Below are 20,682 nucleotides of genomic sequence, written 5' to 3'. Positions count from 1 at the left end.
CCGCCCCAGCACACTCTGTGATTCTGCTCTTCCACGCTGGTCTCTGCCCTGCGTGCACCCCCAGAAACAACGAGGCAGACTGCCGGGGTCCTGGGCATCCTGAAGAGCAGGGAGCCCCATGGGGTGTCCTGCCACACGTCCCCCAACACCCTGGGTTAAGCCAGAGGCAGCTCCTGGGCTGCACACTCAAGTGGGTCCGTGCTTTCCCCTTGACTGAGCAGAGCCGGCAGGAGCTGCGACGTCCCTGGGGCAGGGAGCGTCGTGGGGCCTTGGTGTCCGGAGCGGCAGCACTGGGGCGTCTTGGGGCCTTGGTGTCAGGGGCGGCAGCACTGGGGCGTCTTGGGGCCTTGGTGTCAGGAGCGGCAGCACTGGGGCGTCGTGGGGCCTTGGTGTCAGGGGCGGCAGCACTGGGGCGTCTTGGGGCCTTGGTGTCCGGAGCGGCAGCACTGGGGCGTCGTGGGGCCTTGGTGTCAGGGGCGGCAGCACTGGGGCGTCTTGGGGCCTTGGTGTCAGGAGCGGCAGCACTGGGGCGTCGTGGGGCCTTGGTGTCAGGGGCGGCAGCACTGGGGCGTCTTGGGGCCTTGGTGTCAGGAGCGGCAGCACTGGGGCGTCGTGGGGCCTTGGTGTCAGGGGCGGCAGCACTGGGGCGTCTTGGGGCCTTGGTGTCCGGAGCGGCAGCACTGGGGCGTCTTGGGGCCTTGGTGTCAGGGGCGGCAGCACTGGGGCGTCTTGGGGCCTTGGTGTCAGGGGCGGCAGCACTGGGGCGTCTTGGGGCCTTGGTGTCAGGAGCGGCAGCACTGGGGCGTCGTGGGGCCTTGGTGTCAGGGGCAGCAGCACTGGGGCGTCTTGGGGCCTTGGTGTCCGGAGCGGCAGCACTGGGGCGGCCGAGAGTCCGAAACAAATCATCTTTATTGGCAATTTCCACAGGCCTGTTCCCTCTCCCTCCCCCCGTCCCTGGCGGTGTCAGGCGGCTCTGATTTAAAGTAATAGATGGTATTCCCGCCCGTCCCACTTCCAAGTGTCATTTTGGGAAGACAGCCTGGCTTCCTGTGAGTCCCAGGAGAAGGGAGCCGGGGTGTGACGTGGCCTGAAGGGGACAGTGAGGAGGCCCCCAGCCTCGCAGTGGTCTTTTTTTTCTTTTTTTTTTTTTTATCCTCACCCGAGGACATTTTTCCATTTTTTGTTCAGGTAGAGTGGGAGGGAGAGAGAGGAACAGAGAGAGAGAGAGAAACATCGACGTGAAAGGGACACATCGAGTGGCTGCCACCCACACAACCGACCAGGGCCGGGGACAAACTGCAACCGAGGTACGTGCCCTTAGCGGGAACCGAACCCGGGTCTCTCAGGACCGCAGGCCGACGCTCTAACCGCTGAGCCAAACCGGCCAGGGCCCTCGCAGTGGTCTTTACCTGGGGGGCTGGGGCACAGGCTAGAGGGGCTTTCGGGGCTGGTCCGAGCAGAGAAAACTGGCTTGTGAGCTCCCAAACTAGAGACAGGGCCACCGCTGGTCCCCGTGTGTGCCGAGGGGCGAACGGCAGAGGTGGTGGGTAATCCGGGTGGCAGACTCAAGAAGCCAGAGACTCAGAGAGGAGTCTGTCCTGGGGGGGGGTTATGTTCCGGAACACCACCTGGGAGGCGGGCGGGGGACCCAGCGGGGCTGTGGAAGGCGAAGCCAGCCTGGACCGTGTTTGCTCTGAGCAGTCGGGGTCACAGGTCTCGTCCCCTTCTGCAGCAGGCCCGGCGGACGGCCGTGTGCGGTGAGCCCCGCATTGGTCCTCGGTGCCATTTCTTCCCTCGCGTGGCCACGGGCACCTTCCTGCCCGGTGTCAGCCCAGGAGGACAGCTCCTCCCAAACGTCCTAAGTCCTGGCCCAGGACTGCTCCCTGCCAGGAGGCTGGCGGAGCCCCAAGAGAGCCCCCGGGGGCCGATGGGGAAGCGGGCGGTGCCCGGCCACCCTCCTACCGTACCCAGGCCCGACCCCAGAGGCACCTTCCTTTATCTGCTGGTGGGGGGGGGGCTGAACAGGACATGGAGAGGGGGCGCCGGGATATTCATGAGACCACTAGCCACTGCTGACCTGCCCCAGAATGTGGCATTGGGGTCACCTGAACTGAATGATCCTTACTCGTGGGGCTCCGGTCTCTCAGCAGGTGCCCCCAGAGCAGACTCTGTCCCGAGTGGGGCTGTTCCTCGCTTTGCTGGCTGACATCTCTCTCGTTTCCCAGCGTTCGCCATCATGATCGTGCTGGCCCTGGTCCGCATCGGACGTGGCCACGGGGAGGGGCACCCGCCCCTGGCCGACCTGTCCGGGGTCCGGAACCTGTTCGGGGTGTGCGTGTACTCCTTCATGTGCCAGCACTCGCTGCCGTCCCTCATCACGCCCGTCTCCTCCAAGCGGCACCTCACGCGCCTGGTCTTCTTGGACTACGTGCTGATCCTGGCCTTCTACGGCCTCCTCTCCTTCACCGCCATCTTCTGCTTCCGCGGCGACAGCCTGCTGGACATGTACACTCTCAACTTCGCCAGCTGCGACATCGTGGGCGTGGCCGCCGTGCGCTTCTTCCTGGGTCTCTTCCCCGTCTTCACCATCAGCACCAACTTCCCCATCATCGCCGTGACCCTGCGGAACAACTGGAAGACCCTGTTCCACCGGGAGGGGGGCACGTACCCCTGGGTCGTGGACCGCGTGGTGTTCCCCACCATCACCCTGGTGCCCCCGGTGCTGGTGGCCTTCTGCACCCACGACCTAGAGTCCCTGGTGGGCATCACGGGGGCCTACGCAGGCACCGGCATCCAGTACGTCGTCCCCGCCTTCCTGGTGTACCACTGCCGCAAGGACACCCAGCTGGCCTTCGGCCCCGGGACCGTCAGCAAGCACAGGTCCCCGTTCCACCACACCTTCTGGGTGGGCTTCGTGCTGCTCTGGGCCTTCTCCTGCTTCTTCTTCGTCACCGCCAACATTGTGCTCAGCGAGGCCAAGCTCTGATGGCGGGCGCGTCTGCTGCCGGAGGGCGAGGGCCCCGGCCTGGCCCGTCGCGTCCCTGCACCTGCAGAGCTGTGGCTAGTGCCTCCCGGGTCTCCCTCGGCAGGCAAGGCCCAGGCTCGGGGAGGGGACCCTGCACATCTCCAGCTGGGAAACGTGTCCCTTCCCCGGCTCCCTCCGCACAGCCGGAACCTCACGTCACTGTCCGTGTGGCCTCCGCCCGGGCCCTCCCGCCTGGGCTGACCCCGGCCAGCTGAGCACACACCGGGCACGCGGCTCTCCCAGGTCCCAGGACTGGCTCCTGGAACTGACCCCTCTGCTCTGTGCACATACCCCTCCACCCCGGCACCGGGTGGGCTCCTCTCCCTGCACGGTGGAGCCGCACCGTGGCACTGCCCTATTTATACCAGTCACCTCGTCGCCTCCTCCCGCCCAGCCCCTCCACGCCCTTGTCTGGGAAATCTGCTGCACCAGGAGCAGCCTCCTCAGGGTGAACCCCGGCCCCCGCCCCCCGCCCCCCGCTGGGCCTGCCAGGGAGGGGCCTGGCCTGCCCTGGTGACAAGAGCGGGAGGTGCTAGTTGGCACGGGTCCCCAGACCAGAGCTGTGAGGCCCCGCTGTGGGCGCCAGCTCCCGCTCTGAGCTCCTGCACCATGAGGACCCCAAAGCAGCCCTTCCACGGGGCACCCCTGGCTTAAAGCTGGCTTAAAGCCCCGGGCTGTGACCCCTGGAGGGATCTCTGCTCTCTGCCCCGCTAGGGCCCTGGGGCCTCCTGCAGTGTGGGGGGCAGTGTATAAGGGCCACTAAGGGAGCTACCCCACCCGCCACCACAGTGCGGGAGCGCCCGGGCCTGTAGCAGCGAGCAGCCTCCGTGGCACCCCTGGCCCTGCTGCAGCACTGATGGTATCTCCCCGTCCAGCCAGGCTGGGGGAGTTCAGGGTTCACACCCTGCGTGCCCCTTGGGCGCCGTGGGGTGTGATGGAGCACCGGCCCCCGTTCCCGTGGAAGGAGGGTCATGTTCCCACCCACCTCGCCAGCTCTCCGGGATCCCCTCCCCGTCACAATCATGCTTGCACCTTCGGGCAGCCTTCCTCGGAAAGGTGACCGATGGACTGCATTTTCAGTGTGCCTTCTGCCTTGGGACCTGCAGTTCCTTCTGTTCCTGGCTGCCCGGCCCTAGGCCTGGCCCGCCTGGCCTAGAGCCCAGAGCAGCTGGGCCAGGAGCTGCCTCCTGGGGTGGGCTCTCAGGCCCCTGCCCCCTCCTTGATTTCAGTGCCTTGCTCAGCCCTCATTAGGGAACCTCTGCTGCCCCCCCCCCACGCGGCACCGGCTCATACCTTGGACAGTGGTGACACTGTGTCCTGGGGCCCCAGTGGTCTTGGGAGGGCAGAGGACTCACGGGACTTGCAGAAACGTGGGAAGTCTACAGGCAGCACACACACACCCCCGTTGGCCCCAGCAGCCCCAGCCTGTGAGAACCGTGTGACCTGACCTGCTGTCTCACTGTGGTCCCATGTCTTCACTTATCTTGTCCCTGTGCGTCATTGTTTCCCATTCACCTGAAAAATAGGCGCCCTCTCTCCACCTGCCATTGTGGCTTCTTTCCAGGGGCCCCCCTGAGGTGGCAGAGCTGGGAGGGCCCTGAGGTGGGCCAGCCCCCGTGGCTCGGACCCTCCCTGGAGCCAAGCTGTTTGCTGAAAACGCAAAACATCTGTACTTACTCTTCTCCAATTACATTCCCTTTGCCTAAGGACAAAGCAAATTAAATCATCTCGCTTCCCCAGGCTCCACACCAAACTCTGGATGTGAATTGATTAGCATCATGAAGCCCAGGTTGATTTATGTGACAGTCTGGAGCCACGGCGGTGGCGTCTGGTGGCTGCATTCCCCTCTGAGCGGGCAGTCCTAGTCCCGGAGGGAGTTGGCCCGAGGTGCCCACATCACGATGGCAAGCCGGGTGCTCCCCGTCGCCACTGTCTGGTCCCTGTGCTCCGTGTTCACCTGCTGTCTTTCCCGCCGGAGGTCAGATGGGGTTGCCTCCCGCTGCTGCTGAGAGCTTGGGGCCGGGGGGAGGGCCTGTCCCCGGCGATGCTCATTTGTGCTTTTTTGCATCAGGCTGGTGAGGCGGGCATTTGGGTCATGGTCTGTTTTACAGAGGGGCCCCGGGGGTTGGTGGTGGGAGGGCAGAGAGGTCGCTGGCCTGCCCGGCCCAGGTACAGCCTCGCTGTGCAGAAGGAGGACTCGGCAGCCTTCCCGACATCAGCCGCCGCCCTGCCCCAGCCTGGCCCAGGTCAGGCCCGGTCAAGGTGGGAGCTGCGTTCTCTGCCTCGACCCCGCCGCAGCCCGGGGCTTCGTGCCAGCAGCTCCTGCCTGTCCCTCACCTGAGGCCAGAGAGACGGCTTCGGGCTCTGGATGGGGCAGATGGCAGGTGACAGGCTGGGAGGCACTGCTGGGAGGGGGGCAGTGGGCACCTCGCCAGGCTCTCAGCCACACGGCTGTTCTCATCACATGGGGGCCGGGAGCGGCCTCAGCAACAGGCTGGGGCGACTCAGGTGGGAGGACGGGGGCTGCCCCCACCTCAGAGGAAACCAGCTCAAGGGGGAAGAGGCCACGGGCAAGCGGGAGGCTGACCCCCAGCCCGTCTGGAGGCCGGACTCCTGGGCGGGACAGATGCCTGGCCACGCCATGCTGATGCCACTGAAGAGCCGACTCTTCCAAGAGCCAGATGCAGGCCTGCAGGAGGGAGCTCTGCCGGGGCTCGTGGTTTCAGCTGGAGAAGGGGAGAAGTCACGTCTGAGCGCCTGCCTTGCGCCAGGCCCAGTGCTGGGAACTTTCCGCGTGGACCTTGGTGGCGCCCTGTGGCGTCCCGGGGGATCACGAGTGTGTGCCTAGAAGTGGGCCCTGCCGTTCGCAGGCCGTGAGCCCGAGTCCTCCCGCCATTTGTAACAAGGGCCAAGGGGACCTGTATCGCCGGCGGGTGGGGAACTGAAGTACTGAGCTTAGTGCTGGCACACAGTGCTCAATAAAGCTGCCCTGTGCTGGCACTGGCTTCTTGTCACATAGCCATGACTGCCCTGGTAGCCACAGGCCCCGCACACTGAAGACACACACACACACACACACCCCATTTGGGTCCCCGGGCGCCTAATTGGTTTCATAGCCTCTTAATTAGTCAAGTCTGGTGGCATCTGCCTGCTACCAGGGGAACAGGAAATGAATTCTTCAGGATCTAGAGGGCTCTTTGGGGGGGGGTGGTCTCTGATTCCCCGCCCCCTCAGGAAGTTTAAGGACAGCCGTCCCCTTTCAAAGAGCCAGACAGAGCCAGATCCCCTGCCCAAGGACGTCACACCTGTTCTTTCCTCTCTCCCTTCCTCCGTTCCTTCTTTCCTTCCTTTTGTTCTTTATTGATTTGAGGAAGAGAGAATACTGATTAGCCGCCTCCTGCATGTCCCCCACTGGGGATTGGGCCCACAACCTGGGCATGTGCCCCGACTGGGAATCAAACCTGCGACCTCTGGGTGCGTGGGTGGATACTCAGCCAGTGAGCCACACCAGCTGGGCGCACGACTGTTCATTTCTAAGCTCTACGCCCCCTCCCCCCACACACACCTGGCTCCCAGGAAGAAGGTGGTGTGGACCATGAGCTGCTCAGTAACGACAGACAAGGGAACAGCAACAGCAGCAGGAGGGAACAGGGTGAGATAGTAAAGATGTCCTGTTCCTGAGACTGGTGACTAAGAGCCTCTCCTGCGTCCCACCGAGAACAAACCAGCACTAGAGTGTCTGTCTGGGGGGACTCAGCTAGCTGTTCGCTGCACAGGCCCTTGTTTATGACCGAACATCTGCAGCCTCTGTGACACCGTCCGCTCCCTCCTCTCTCCTGCCAGACCTTGTCCCTTCCCTTTGACAGCGCAGGATCCTTCCTATGGTCCCAGCAGGAGGCTGGGAAGCCAGGCCCAGCCAGCTCTGAACCTGCAGAAGGCATCTTCCTGCCCCTACCTCCCGTAGGGCTCACTTGTCCCCAGAATTCATTCCTAGAGAAGGAACGAGGCAGCCAAGAGCCTGGCCCCAGGAGCAGGATTGGCACCTCCCTGGAGCCAGCCAACAGCAGGTTCAGTTCCATGTTTGGCTTTTAATTGTCTGTCCAGTTCTTGGTTATTAACGATCTTGGACACTGAGCGGAGAGCAGCTGGACCTCGTGACTCCGCCCAGCCCCACCTGCTGCAGCCTTCCGGCCAGGGAGGGGTCAGCAGCTGGTGGCCAGCAGTTAACCCTCTCACCACCGGTGGCTGCAGCCAACTTCAGGCTCCCTTCCAGGGTGCTGGCCTCGAGCCTCACCCAGACTCATCCTCGTCGCCTGAGACAGAGCCCCCAATCCTGGACCAGGGTCCATGAAACACCACAGGGCAGGACATGACATTGACAGTAATGGACTGGGCCTCCGGTTCTGGAGGCAGTCAGGCGCTCTAGCCAAGAATGGGAGGGAATTAGCAACATCCCACTCTCTACCCTTTCAGCTCTAAAACAAAATGTTGCCAGTTTTCATGGCCCAGTCCCAGCAGTGGAACCTCTGGAGACTGATGGGACCCACTGGGCAGGGGCTGCAAATGGTGTTGGCATCCAGCTGCCCTCCCCGGCCTCCTCCTCCCCGTTACATGGCGCGAATCTCTGCCCTGCTTCACCGAACTTGAACTTGTTGAGGACAGCAGGGCCTCGGGCTTGACATGCTCTGCAGTTAAGGGGCCTGATGCTAACAACCACTGTGTTTGTGGAACGAACGGAAGAACGCGGCTTGTGGGAGCTCAATGGAATCACAGACGTGGAAACATCGAGAATTGTAAGCAACAGCCGTCAGTCAGCTCCAGGGCTGATGACACGTGACAGAGAAAGGAGGTAGGCTGGGAGCCCCAAGGGAGGTGCAGGGCTGAGACTGGGCGACTCTCTGACCTCCTCCCGAGGAGCTCCAGCCCCAGCGAGGCTGAGCCGTGCCCAGCCTGGGAAGCCCCCTGTGCCAGGCTTCCAGACCCAGCAGGCAGTGCGGAGCTCAGCCCTCCTGGGAAGAATGCAGCCGGCCAGGGCCCAGAAGAGCCCAGCAGACTCCCCACAATAGACCTCCCTCTGCTGTTTCCACCATGACAGGCAGGCTCCCAGGCAGGCCCCTGGCAGGACAGGACATCCACAGCCCCTGGCACCAGCCTCTCTTTTCATTCTTTTTTTTTTTTTTTTTTTTTTTGGTACATGCCCCTAGCGGGAACCAAACCCAGGACTCTCTGGTCCACAGGCTGATGCTCCAACCGCTGAGTCAAACTGGCCAGGACAACCAGCCTCTCTTTTAAAGGAGACTGAAGGATACGCTCCATCCATCAATACCAGAGCCCCCAAGCTGACCACATTTGTGACATCCAGCCCCAGGGTGGGTGGGCACTGGCTTCTGCCCCTGGAGCCCCCTCTCCGTCTCACCTCCCAGATACCCTCCCAGAGGGAGCTGCCCACCTGCTCCAGGCTGGCACCCTGACTGGAATACTCCCATGATGCTCCTATTTTTTATTTTTTTTAATTATTGATTTTAGAGAGAGAGGAAGGGAGAGGGAGAGATAAAAACGCCAATGAGAGAGAACAGACTGGCTCCCTCCTGCATGCCCCCCACTGGGGATTTGGCCCATAACCTGGGTATGTGCCTTGATGGAGAATCAAACTGGCGACCTCTTGGTGCATGGGTCAGCACTCAACCACTGAGCCACACCAGCCGGGCTCCCTGATGCCCCTATTGTCCAAAGGATGCAGAATGAGGAAGCCAGGGCCAGTGGGTTGTAAAAGGTTCGTTTAATGTCCCAACGCTCTGAGAAGAAACTCCAGCCAGTGGAGCAAGGATGGAACAGCCCTGCCCCAACCCGCATTCCAGCCTCCCTGCTCCCACACCACGCCCCCAGCAGCCTGGCCAGGACAGAGACCCTGCTGCTTCCTGTGACTGTTCTGGCGTGATGAGGACAGCCAGAACCAAGCCGACACCAGGACCTGAGGCTGCTGAGGTCACTGCGCTGACCCTGTAGGACATTGTCACTGGGGCTCCGTGGCCAAGATTTTACGGCAAAGGTCAGAAAAGTCCAAGCCTGCCCGCCCCTGACGCTGGCAGTGCCGGGTGGAGAACGCAGCTGGGCATGACAGAGTAGCTGACCCCTCACACTTCTGACTCCAAGCTGTTGATCCGCTTCCAGGTGCAAGGTCCCAGGAAGCCCTGCACCCCACAGGCCGCCCTGCTGACCTCTTCCAGACCCCCACGGTCCCTGTAGCCTGTACTCAGCCCCAAGGTCCTGCCCCTGTGCCCTGGAGGCCTCCAGGCGCCAGCGAGCCAGGGGCCATGGCTGGCACAAGGTGGGAGATGAGAGCAGACAGCCCTCCAGCAGAGCGGCAGGGCGGCATGAGCGTGGAGGCAGGCGTGCTGTCGGTGCCGCCAGACGGGGACCTGTGCCCACGCGCGGTCCTGACAGGCCTCGGGGTACGACGGCAGCCACATCGACTGCGCCTGCGCCAAGCGCCCGCAGGCCGGGCGGGCGCACCTGGCGGACCGCGAGCTGGTGCGGGCGAAGGTCTCGGCCACCGAGCTGGGCAGGGAAGCGTGGCGCGCGCGGGGGCCCCGGGCCCAGGCGGCGTGCAGCAGGGCCTCCCTCCGCGCCAGCTGCTCCGGCCCGAGCAGGAGCAGATCCTCGGGCTCCGGGAGCTCCGGGAAGAGCGGGAGGAAGGGGCGCCCCGACCCATCGGCTCGAGGGAAGGAGCTGTGGTGGCAGCGCTTGTGCGACAGGGGGCGCTCCGGTAGCTCCCGGTGCCGCCTGCAGCGCCGGGTCCGCACCGGCCAGCGCACCTCGCAGGCCGGCCGGCTGGGCACCCGGGAGACGTCGGGCAGGGGCGGCCCTGGCGTCGGGGGGCGGCCCAGGAGCTGCGGGGTTCGGTGCCCCAGCGCAGCGCGGCCGCCGCCTGGTGGCCCCCCGCCCTTGGAGCTCGGGTCGCCGGGCCGGCCGGGGGTGGGCGGCCGAGGCCCAGGACAGGCGGGAGGTGGGGGCGCGCGGCGGCTGCCCCAGTTCTCGATGGTGCGGGTGGCGCGGTCCAGGGAGCTGCTCACACCAGCCGTGGTCACCATGTCGCGCGCCGCCTGCAGCATCTTGAGCACACTGGCCTGGGCGGAGCTGGCCGAGAGGTCCGGGCTGGGTGGCCGCGCGGGGCTGGCCAGGCTCTGCACCCCGCTGAAGCAGCTGTAGATGCCCTGGGCGAAGAGGGAGACACGCTGTGAGTGCGCCCTCCTCTGGGGAGGCCCACTTCCGTCTGAGGCACCAGCCCAGGCACCTCTAAGTCCTAGGAAGCAACTAAGATTGGCGAAGCGCCTCCTATGTGCGGACACTGCACTGCTGTGCGTTGACCCAGGAGCTCCCTGAGGCTCCAAGAAGTGAGCTCCTTCCTGCAGGGAGGATTGCAGCCCAAGTGAGCCTGGCTCCAGAGTGCGGCCCTGCCTGTCGGAGGAGGCTCTGCTTCTCTGGCTGTGTGATGCCGGCAAGCCAGCCACCTCTCCTGCCCTCCGTGTTTACATCTGCCGAGGGGCCATGGCTAGCTCTGACTTATCTGGGGTGATGCCCCTACTGCTGGCGCTGTCTAGGGCGGGGTGAGTACCCACCCTGCTGAAGGCCAGCAGGAAGTCCAGCCGGGAGGTGCTGGGCACCGAGTGGCGCAGCTTCCAGTAGACCAGGTGCTCCCAGGCAAAGACCAGCAAGGCCAGCCCCATGGCCACCAGCAGCATGTAGAAGACGCCTGCCATGTTGTCGATGTCCAGCTTGCTGCTCATCACCTCGTTCTTCTCGTTCTGGCAGATCCCCGAGAGCCACACCGTCTCCAGCTTCTGTGTCTCCCCTGGGTTGGGGGCACACCTGGATCAGGAAGGACCCTCCCAATGCTCAGTGAGGAAGGGTCTGGAGCCAGGGAGGGACCCGCCCCTTGTGGGGCCATACAGGGATCCAGCCAGGGGGGAACAGGACCAAGGTAGGGGATGTCAACGAGCAGGAAGAAAGGAAAGCAGAGTGGGGGGTTGGTTGGGAATGCCAGCCTTTGACATACCCCCCCCCATGCCTAATAAAAGCTTGTCGACTGGGTAAATATTATCACTCATTTAGTCATCAAACTTATTGATTCCCTACATGCCAGGCATGAAATTGGGCACACAGATGAAGGCCTGGGCCCCCGAGGAGACCACAAGCACCTTCACAGTTACCACTCTCATTACTCTGTGGCAGTGGTGGGAAATGAGACCATTATTTATTTATCTAAATTCAAAGTTCTCTCTGGGTGTTGAGGGCAAGTTCAGCTGGACCCCTCACGCATGTGAGCGTCTGGTGCCAAGGTGAGCCTGGGCCTCGGCTCTGGGACTAGGCAGGGCTTTGGCACTACCCAAGTAATCTCAAAATGGAAAAAGAAAGGAGTTCAGCCACCCCCCACCCCCACTGTGTGGCCTGAGCTCCTTCCTGCCCCTCCAGGGCCTCCCCAGTCCTATGTTCCACCCCTCGTGGCAAACCCATCTCTTCCCCAGGTCTCCATCCAGTCCCTCCAAATACCACACACACACACACACACACACACACTGCCCTGATCTCTCACCCCCAGAGCCCTCTCCCTGTCCACAGGCCCTGGGGACTCGGAGAACGGTGGCAATGTTGACCCGCCATCAAACAGCCACCCCAACCAGGCTCCGTGGCCCACCCTGGACCTACCCCAGCCCCCAGAGCAGCAGCACCCACCATCCCCCAGGAACTGCAGGAGCGCCAGGTCTATGGCTCGCTTCCAGTGGGACTCTTTCTGCATGGCAATGCCGTAGCCGGTGGTGGCAAAGACCTTGCCGGAGCCAATGGTGACCAGCTTGCAGCCCTCGTCCTTGCCAGCCATGTAGTTGAGGACAGCGGCATCATAGATGAAGGCATCCAGCTTCCTAGAGACAGGCGGAGCCCTCAGGCCCGGGGTCATATGGGGTGGGGACACCACACCTGGGGCCTGACGGGTCTGGGCCACCACCCAGGAGGGATGGATGATCAGAGCCTCTCTGCTTCCCTTGGCCCAGGAAGGGGAGAAGAGCCCCTCCTACAGCCCAGCGACCCACCAACCTCCTCCTCAGAGAAGCCAAGGGACTCTCTGCCCCCAGAGGACAAACCCTCTTTGCCCAGCCTTCCTTGCCCCTACGACCCTAAAAGGTCACAACCACCACCTGAGGGCAAGGCTGAACCCTGGTCAACACCACACCCGGACCACATGAGGCATCCATTTTTGCTTCAAGCTCCACTCTGCCCTAAGACCTCCTCACCTCCCACCCCAGGAGTGCTACAGGACAGCCCAGCCTCACTGTCCCCAAGTTGGGTCTATCAGGAAGAGACACAGTTGAGTCTGGCCACTGGGGAGACATGTGGGGAGAAACAGAAGGTGAGCACGGGGCTCGGGACCCACCCCATCTTGAGGCTGGTGAGCGCGTCCTCCACGGAGCGCTGGTTGAACTTGACCATGTGGGTGTGCATGTCTCGGTAGTTGCTGCGGATATTCCGCTCCGTGCTGCCGTTGGGCACCGTGCCGAAGCGGAACGGTGGGTACTGATCTTGAGGCCGCTGAAACTGTGGGCAGAGGGCAGTCATCATCTTTGACCCTTTCCAGAACCTTCCAGGCACCACCTCAGCACCCCCACCACCCGTCCCCGCCCCTCGACCCCATCCCCATAGTCTGCACTTGCATAGTGTCCCGGCCACTCCTGTGTTACAAACAGGGACACCGAGGCAAGACAAAGGAAGGCTTACCCGAGGCCACTCCACCAGTGGACCTGAGCCATCTCTCCCCTGGCCTCCCCACCCCCCCGGCCCGGCCCCGCCTCACTAGGCTCCCCAGCTCCTTTCCGCTCTGGCCTCCAGGTGAGATTCTGACTCCGACTGCCCTGTGTCCTCCGCAAGGCCCGCCCCTGCCCTGGGCACCCCCAACGGGCCACGGCGCAGACCTTCTTGTCACTGAGGCCGGACACAGTGTCGATGTACTGCTCCTGGATCATGAAGGCAGCCAAGTTGGCCGTGTAGCTGGCGAGGAAGATGACCGCGAAGAAGGCCCAGACCAGGACCATGATCTTGCTGGTGGTGCCCCGGGGGTTTTCGATGGGCACCGAGTTGTTGAAGACCAGTGCCCACAGCAGCCACACAGACTTGCCGATGGTGAAGGAGGGGCCCCCAGGCTCTGGGGGGAGAGGGTGGACACTGGGGATCCTCTGGCCCAGCACAGACGGGGTAGGTCTCAGTCCACCCAACTCCCCAGCCCCTGTACCCACTCTGTATTGGGTTGGCGACCCCATCCCTGGCCATCCCCACCCCAGGGCAAGTCAGCTCCCCTTGTTCCTCTCTCGTGTATCTCATTGGCCCCTGCCTGTTGTCCGAAGGCCAGAGACCGCCCCCAGGATCCGGCCTTCTGGAAGGGCCCTGTGACCCTGGCCCCACCCCTCTGGGCGGCCGGCCCTGCTCCCTCCTCGCAGGCCCAGAGGACAGCTTACTCTTGCCGCTAGTGAGGTTCTGGTTGTAGCTGACGGGGCTGAAGTACTCGAACATGAAGACAGTGATGGCCACCACGGTAAGGCACATGACAAACATCATGACCCACACTGAGGGGCTGTAGGGCTCTGGGAACAGAGGGACGCGCTCAGCGGCCTTGGCGCTGCCCCCCCCCCCCACAGCCCCGAGCACTGGGGGCAGACAAGTGGGTCCACAGGGTCCAGAGAGGTTCCCTCAGCCCGGGGACTGAGCAGAGCGGTCTCCTGCTCTCAGAGCAGCAGAGCCTCAGGTGAGACCCCACCCCCCAGGGAGGCCAGGCTCTCCAGCTTGCTTGGTCTCTCCCTCCCATCTGCCTGGGAACAAGGTCCCATCACCCCACCCTGCCCCCCTCCCCTGGCTCTCATCCGCCCCCTTGCCCCCCAACTCCTTTCAGAGAGAAGTCTACACCCCTGCTCCTCCTGCCCCTCTCGCTCCCCCTGCCTGCAGCTGGCTTCACCCTGCACCTACCCCCAGCCTCCGCCCACAGAACCACATCAGCAAACCCAAAGAATCTCTCCGTCCTCCTCTCCTCCCTCTCCGGCCAGCCCGCTGACCACACTCCTGTCTGGACGTCCCCTCATCCTGTCGCAGAAGCCAAGGCCCGAGGAGCTGGGGAGCCGGCCTGAGGCCTCTGACAGATCCTCGGTCTCCCTGAGTGGAGGTCATCCCTGCACCTGCTCCTGTGAGCCATGCCCATCTAGGGAGTGCAATTGTCTTCCCTGGCTGAGGAGCCTGCTCAGAGAGGTTCACTGACTGGCCCAAGGCCACACAGAATGAAGGGGCAGAGCCAGGGTTCCTCCTCTGATCCTGGCCGAGGCTCCCCTGTCCCCATGGCTCTCTGTTACCCCACACTGCGTCCCAGCTGACCTCCGCAGGGCACTCTGGGAAGGCCAGGACCACAGCTGTACCCCACATGCAGCGTGGGGCTGGCACAGGGTCTGCCCTACAAGTGCCGACTTCCTAATCAAGTCAGAAACCAGCCCCGCTTCCCACCCTGGGGCGTGGGGGGGGGGGGGGTTCTCCAGTGCCAGAGGACCTTTGCCCCTGGTTCCTCTGGCCCAGCCCACTAGGCACACCCTGCCTTCCTGATTGGCCCATCCTTCATCTCTGCCACCATTTACCACACGCCCCTCCAGCCCCTATGCCAGGCTCAGAGGCACCTGAGTTTGCTGTGCTTGCCCTCGAGGGCGCCCCTCATGCCCCTGATCTCCACCCAAGCCCCACACCCAGGTGGGTCCCCCTGCCCAGAGCCATCCTGCCCACCCGAGCCGCACCCAGGAAGGCTGAAGGGGACACGGTGCCATTGCTGCGAGCCACCATCACGCTGATGCCTGTCTCCACGAAGGGCACAGAGAAGTCCACGATCTCGGAGCGCTCCTCATTGATGGTGAGGGAGCCGATGGCCATGTCCGCCCGCTTGTAGTATACCTGGGACCATGGGAGGAGGGGCTCCCACAGGCTGGGCACCCTCTCCAGCCTCCTCCCGGCCGCCCTTCAGCACCCACCAGCTGAGTCTGTTGTCCCCACCTGGGGTCCTCAGAGCTCCACTTTCAGTGCTGACCACCCAGGGGGCATCACTGGTGACTGCCCAGTCTCCCCTGACAGCTGGGAGACCCTAAGAAGCTGGGCCAGGACCCCACCCTAGCTGAACCCCGGCACAGGAGGAAACTGCCCAGGAACAGCTGGGGTGGCCGTGACGAGGGGGCCTGGGCAGCAGGCCCAGGGGCGTGAGTTCAGGTGGACCCTGTGCGCAGGCCTACCTCCCCGATCATGCCGTTCCACACTCCGCGCACCCTCTTGCCGTGCTTGCCGTTGGTCACCAGGTACAGGTCGTAGGAGAACCTGACCACCTTGGCCAGCTTCTTGAGGATGTCGATGCAGAAGCCCTTACAGCAAAGCTTCGTGTAGGGGGCTGTGTCACCGCTGCTGCCACCAAGAGAGCGCCAGGAGTCAGGGCCAGCAGCTCCCCCCAGCCCGGTGTGTGGTCCCCGCCCCCACTCCCAAGCATAGGACACACACGATGCCGGCCATCACACAGTAGCACGCAGCTCACCCCTGGCCTCTCGTGTGTTCTCACGGACCTGAAGGTGTGGTTGCTCTGCCTTCGGCAGGGCACAGTGTTGGGCACACAGCCACCTGTGCCAGGGTCGGGGCTCTCCACAATGACAAAGGGCCGCTCTTCCAGTGTGGCCACTGTCAGATGTCGGCTGTCCACCACGGGCTGCAGGGAGGCACTGTAGCGAGGCCACACTGGGTACTTCATGTGGAGGACACCATGGTCCCAGCGCCCCACCTGCAGAGGGGGACCAGCCTCAGCCTGGGACCTCCAGTCCTATTACTCCCACCCTCTAGGTAAGGCCTCTGGTGGGGCCTGCCAGGGCCTAGGGTGGGACATTTGGAGAACTGGAGAGGCAGGGCAAGGGGATGGGCATGGGCCAGGAAGGAGAGTTCTTGCAGCCTCCTCCCCAGCTCTAGTCCCTGCACTTTCCAGTCCAGCCTGGCCCACAGCATCTTTCGAAAGCCCACACCTGAGTCTGTCTCACCATACTCATTTTCTCGACCTTAGTGTGGAGCCCTTCACCCAGCACCCCATCTTCCTCAGTCTCCACACCACCAAACGCATTACTTGAAGATGCCCCAAACCCTCCTGCTCCTCTGTCTATACTAGTTTAGTGTCCCTTCCTGGTGGGCTCCTACTCAATCCTTCACGACCCAACCCAAATGTCCCAACTTCCATGAAGCCTTTCCCAGTTTCCTCCTTTGAAGGCAGAATTAATTCCTGCCCCTCTTCTCTAATCCCATAATGCTTTGCACACATCTCTATTCAAGCCCCGATCTCCCCAAATTCTATTTGTTTACATGTTAGTCTGGCCAGCACAGCTGTGTGTTACTTCCAGGGGCAAGACTCTGTGATAAGTGTGGTAGATAAGTTTTGTGGGAGCCCAGAGCTGAGGTGTCTCACCCAACCTGGGGACCTGGAAGGCTTCCCAGTGGAGATGTTTCAGCTGAGACCTGAAGGATGAGGGGCTGGATAAGGGACAGAAGGGACTCTCTGCTCAGCTGTGTGTACAAGAGGGGCTGAGGACAAAATGAGAGGCAACAGGGGGCCCCTGGGCTCACCCCCTTCTCACCATCTCCCAAAGGCGGTGCCGGTTGAGGGCGATCACAACCATGGTGGGCTGGACCAGGTACCCACCAGGGCTGAAGAAGAAGTTTCGGCCCTCCCAGGTAACATTCAGCAGGTGCCTGCAGGTGGGGAGAGACGCCGAGGTATTCCCTTAGCCCTGCTCAGGACCAGAGCCCTCGCCCCCTTCTGCCTCACCACTGACAACGGGAGAGGTTGCCCTGTGTTTGTTCTGTTTCCCGTATTGACTGCTACGGTTCTCAGCACCCTCACACCCCAATCTTTTTTTTTTTTTTTCAGATAAGAAACTAAGGCCCAGAGAAGTGAGGTAACTCACCCCAGGCACACAGCTAGTGGGAGGTGTGGCCAGCGAAACCGAGCTCACTGCCTGCCACCCAGGTCCCCTGAAATGCACTCCCCCTCCCTCCCATTCGCATGCCCTGGCAGGTGCCCACCTGTAGAAGGACTCCCGGGCAGGGCTAACAGGCCCGGGGTGACTGCGGCAGTCCCCAGCCGGGGCGGGCAGGGCGCCGTGCTGGCGCCGGTAGCCGTGGGCACCGAGGGCCAGGATGGCCACGCCATCGCGCACCTTCTGGCGCAGGCTGAGGCGCCAGCTCTCAGTGACGACGCTGATGAGGCCCACGGGGAAGACGGTGGGGGGCGTGTCGGTGCTGCCCAGTGCCAGGCTGGGCACCAGCCACACGTGCCCCGGCCCCACCAGGCCAGCCTGCGCCGCCTCTTCGAACAGCACCTCGGCCTCCTCGCGCGAGCAGTAGGCCACCAGCACTGGGGCGTCGAGCTGGCGCAGCAGGCGCTGGGTGTGCGCGCGCGTCCCGCCGGGGCCCAGCTCCAGGGTGACCACGTCCAGCAGCTGCCAGCTCAGGTAGCTGGCGTCGGCCACGGCGCGCACGCCCTCGAGGAAGAGCGCATGGCCCGGGTGCAGGCTGGTGATGACGGCGAACGCGCTCCAGTCGTACTCCTCCAGCACCTTGAACAGCACCTGCAGCTGCTGCTCCAGGGACACGCCCAGCTGCAGGAAGGCGGAGCCCGGTTCCTGAGGGCGGGGCGGAGCGGGGCCTAAGAGGGAGCGAGCAGGCCGAGCGGAGCCCCCCCACCCCCCGCCGCCCCGCCCCCGATTTCGGCTCCCTTCATCTGCCCTTTGACGCCTTTGCTTCAGAAGGTGCGCTGAGTCCCGGAGCCCCTGCCCACACGTGGTTCCTAACCCCTGCCGCCCACTGATCACCTGGAGAGTCCGGCCCTACCCGACCAGTGCTGGAGCGCAGTGTCAGCGTCACCTGGGGGCTTGTTGGAAATGCAAATTCTGGGGCGCATCGCACACCTGCCGGATCGGAATCTCTAGGGGTGGCGCCTGGGAATCTGCATTTCAACGAGCTCGCCCGCTAGCTTGGGAAGCGCTGCTTCGGACCCACTGAATGGGAATCCCAGAGGTGGGGCGCTGCTTTCGTGTTTTTCTAAAGAACTGTGAGGGTGGAGAACCATTGTGCTAAGAGCTGATAGAGGGCCCAGGGATCATTGGGAAAGGACCGTCCTCCACGGAGCCCTGGGGATGAGGAAGTTCCTCCTCCTCCACCTCTGCCACCACCAATGCCCAGGGCGCTGCAGCTCAGCCTGGACTGCGCTGCCCCTCCTCTAACGGAGGGCGACACTGCGGCCCCTTCCAAGGTTTCACCACATTCCCACTGTCCCAGTGTGTGTGTGTGTGTTTGTTTGTTTGTTTTAAAGAGATTTGGGGAAAGTCTACAGACAGGTAACCCAGTTCCTTGCAACAAACAAATTTCAAGGAAAAAAAGAGATGGAGACTAGAGACAGACTCAGAAGTCATAACCAATTGCCACGTGGGAACCCAATTTGGCTCCTGATTCAAGCATGCTAACAAAAATAAACATCTATGACATTTAAGAGACAATGGGGGAAATTTGAACAGTGGCTGGGTATTTGATGATGTTAAGGAATTTTTATTATTTTTAGATGTGATAATATATGATGGTATTTTTAAAAGCCTCTATCTGCTAGAGACCCATGGAAATATTTATGGATGGAGTAATAGAGTGTCTGGGCTTTGCTTCAATAACACAGAAGAGGGGGAGCTGGGAGGGGCAAGGATGGGCAGGTCGGGCAGGGTGGAGGGGGGTACAGAAGGTCATTATACTCTCCTACTTTTATGTGTGCCCAAAATTCTCCGTAATAAAACATAATCATAAAAGAAAGGCAAATCAGATCAGTCTGAACACATTCTTTGGCTCCCCACTTAGGGTAAAAACCCAAATGTCTTCCCATGTGATGAGGACTCCACCTCCCTTTCCAGGCTTATCTCTGTTCTTCAAAAACTCTGCGCTTCACCTCGGGATGTTGGCACCACCTCCTGCCCCTGCCCTGGAACGCTCCCTACATTCCCCCTCACCTGCCCCCCACCCAGCATGCCAGCTCCCCTCATCCTCCAGGGCTCATGTCAATATCATTTCTGAAGAGATCGTCTCTGAACAGACCTCTACCCAGACGGGGGCCCTGTTGATTCCCTGTGGTGTCCTGTGTTTTTCCTTCCAAACCGTCTAGCTGTGACTGCCGATGAATGTGTTCAGGACTTTCTCCCCACAGGATACAAGCTCTTGGAGGGCATGCCTCCTCAGACATGCCGGCTCCTGGATGCTCTCCCTGCAGGTTAGGCACCGCAGGTCCAGGCCAGCCTGGCCCTCCACCCTGGGTCTGGAGCCTGACCAAGGAAGGCCAGAGAAGCAGAGAGAAGGTAAGCCAGGGCTGCCACCACAGCCAGAGGTGGGCTTGCCCCCTGCCCACCTCTCACCCAGACTCAGATGTGAAAGCAGCCGACTGTTTATCTTCCAGCACATCATTCCCCCGGCCGGCTCCTCCCTCACCCACGTCACAGCCTCAGCCTACACGTCCCTGTCAGTCTACCCTACTCCATCTTCCCAAAACCTGAGTCCCTCCCTGGCCCAGACTTAGCCCCGCCCCCTCCATCCCAGCCTGGCTCCAGGCCCAAGGGACGAGGGGACATGAGTTTGGATGGGCACCTTGGGGGTGAGGACCACAGCAGAGCCCCCACTGATGCTGAGGATGGGCACGTGAGTCTGGGAGGAGATGAAGTCGAGGATCTGGGCCACGGCCTCAGTGCCCACGTTGTCCTCAAAGACGATGCCGTGGACGCGGGCCGCGCCCAGGAGCCCACAGATCTGGGTGAGGAGGCTGCTGGGGTTGGTGTTGTTGACCCCCACGGTGAGTGGCTGGATATCCAACGGCAGGTCCAGGAAGCTCTGGGGGGTGAGGCGGATCCGGGCCTGGGCTTGTGGCGGCCCCGAGCTGCCAAACACCACGGCCACCGTCACAGCCTGCTCACCCTGCCCCAGGCCCAGCCCTGCCCAGGCACCGAGGAGGGAGGCGAGCAGCAGGGCTGGCCCCAGGGCCCCACCCATGTCCACTGGAGGGTCCTGCAGAGAGATCAGGAGAGGCACAGGGAGGGAGACAGAGGCATGGAGAAAAAAGATGAACAGACAGACAGGAGGTGAAGGCCAGAGTTAAAGGGACACACATCCAGAGGGTAGAAGAGAGGAGGGGAAAACCTCCCTCCACAAAGAAAGGCAGAGAGAGGGAGACAGACAGACACAGACGGACAAAGAGAAAGAGACAGAGAGATTAGCTGAGCATCCCAAGGGCAGCCCAGAGGGCAGGAGCTGGGAAGAACATGAGCCGTGATATGTGCTCATCACTTCCATTCAACTGTTAAACCGAACAATTGGCCAGAAAGGCCAGACCTTTGGAAACTTGTCCATCTGGGCTCTGCCTGAGGAAGGTACACTGAAAATGCTAGTCTGGTGTCCAAGTGCATGGGTTTGAGCTGAAGAGACCCGATTCAAGTCCCAGTTCTGCCACTTACGAGCTGGGTGATCTTGGGGGAATTGCTCACCTTTTCTGAGCTACATTTCATTACCTGCAATAATCACAGGACCTACTTCAC

General features: G+C 62.3%; 2 protein-coding genes across 4 annotated transcripts in view; one reads left to right on the top strand and one right to left on the bottom strand.

Annotated features, from left to right (window-relative positions):
- TMEM104 (transmembrane protein 104) overlaps positions 1-3,426 on the top strand; it is a 53,978-nt gene extending 50,552 nt beyond the window's left edge. For 2 of the 3 annotated variants that reach the window (XM_036269884.1, XM_036269885.1), the window contains one exon: positions 2,226-2,987. In XM_036269884.1, the coding sequence (XP_036125777.1) occupies positions 2,226-2,986 (761 nt within the window). In that variant the 3' untranslated portion in view covers position 2,987. Of the gene's footprint in view, positions 1-2,225 lie in introns of all 3 variants that reach the window. The other variant, XM_036269883.1, reaches the window with a different exon arrangement.
- Positions 3,427-8,788: 5,362 nt separating this feature from the next.
- Positions 8,789-20,173, bottom strand: GRIN2C (glutamate ionotropic receptor NMDA type subunit 2C). Its single transcript, XM_036268510.1, has 12 exons — positions 19,742-20,173; positions 17,147-17,745; positions 16,699-16,813; positions 15,649-15,860; positions 15,328-15,493; positions 14,842-14,995; positions 13,531-13,656; positions 12,991-13,220; positions 12,456-12,616; positions 11,759-11,946; positions 10,645-10,877; positions 8,789-10,239 (listed from the first exon to the last, which is right to left on the bottom strand). The coding sequence occupies exons 1-12, from the start codon at positions 20,138-20,140 to the stop codon at positions 9,160-9,162; spliced, it is 3,663 nt and encodes a 1,220-aa protein (XP_036124403.1). The 5' UTR covers positions 20,141-20,173; the 3' UTR covers positions 8,789-9,159.
- Positions 20,174-20,682: the final 509 nt, after the last annotated feature.

The sequence above is a fragment of the Molossus molossus genome, unplaced genomic scaffold, assembly GCF_014108415.1.
Source record: "Molossus molossus isolate mMolMol1 unplaced genomic scaffold, mMolMol1.p scaffold_m16_p_19, whole genome shotgun sequence".
Taxonomy (NCBI): domain Eukaryota; kingdom Metazoa; phylum Chordata; class Mammalia; order Chiroptera; family Molossidae; genus Molossus; species Molossus molossus.
The sequence above is the reverse complement of the archived record's forward strand: the minus strand, read 5'-3'. Positions and strand labels throughout refer to the sequence as shown.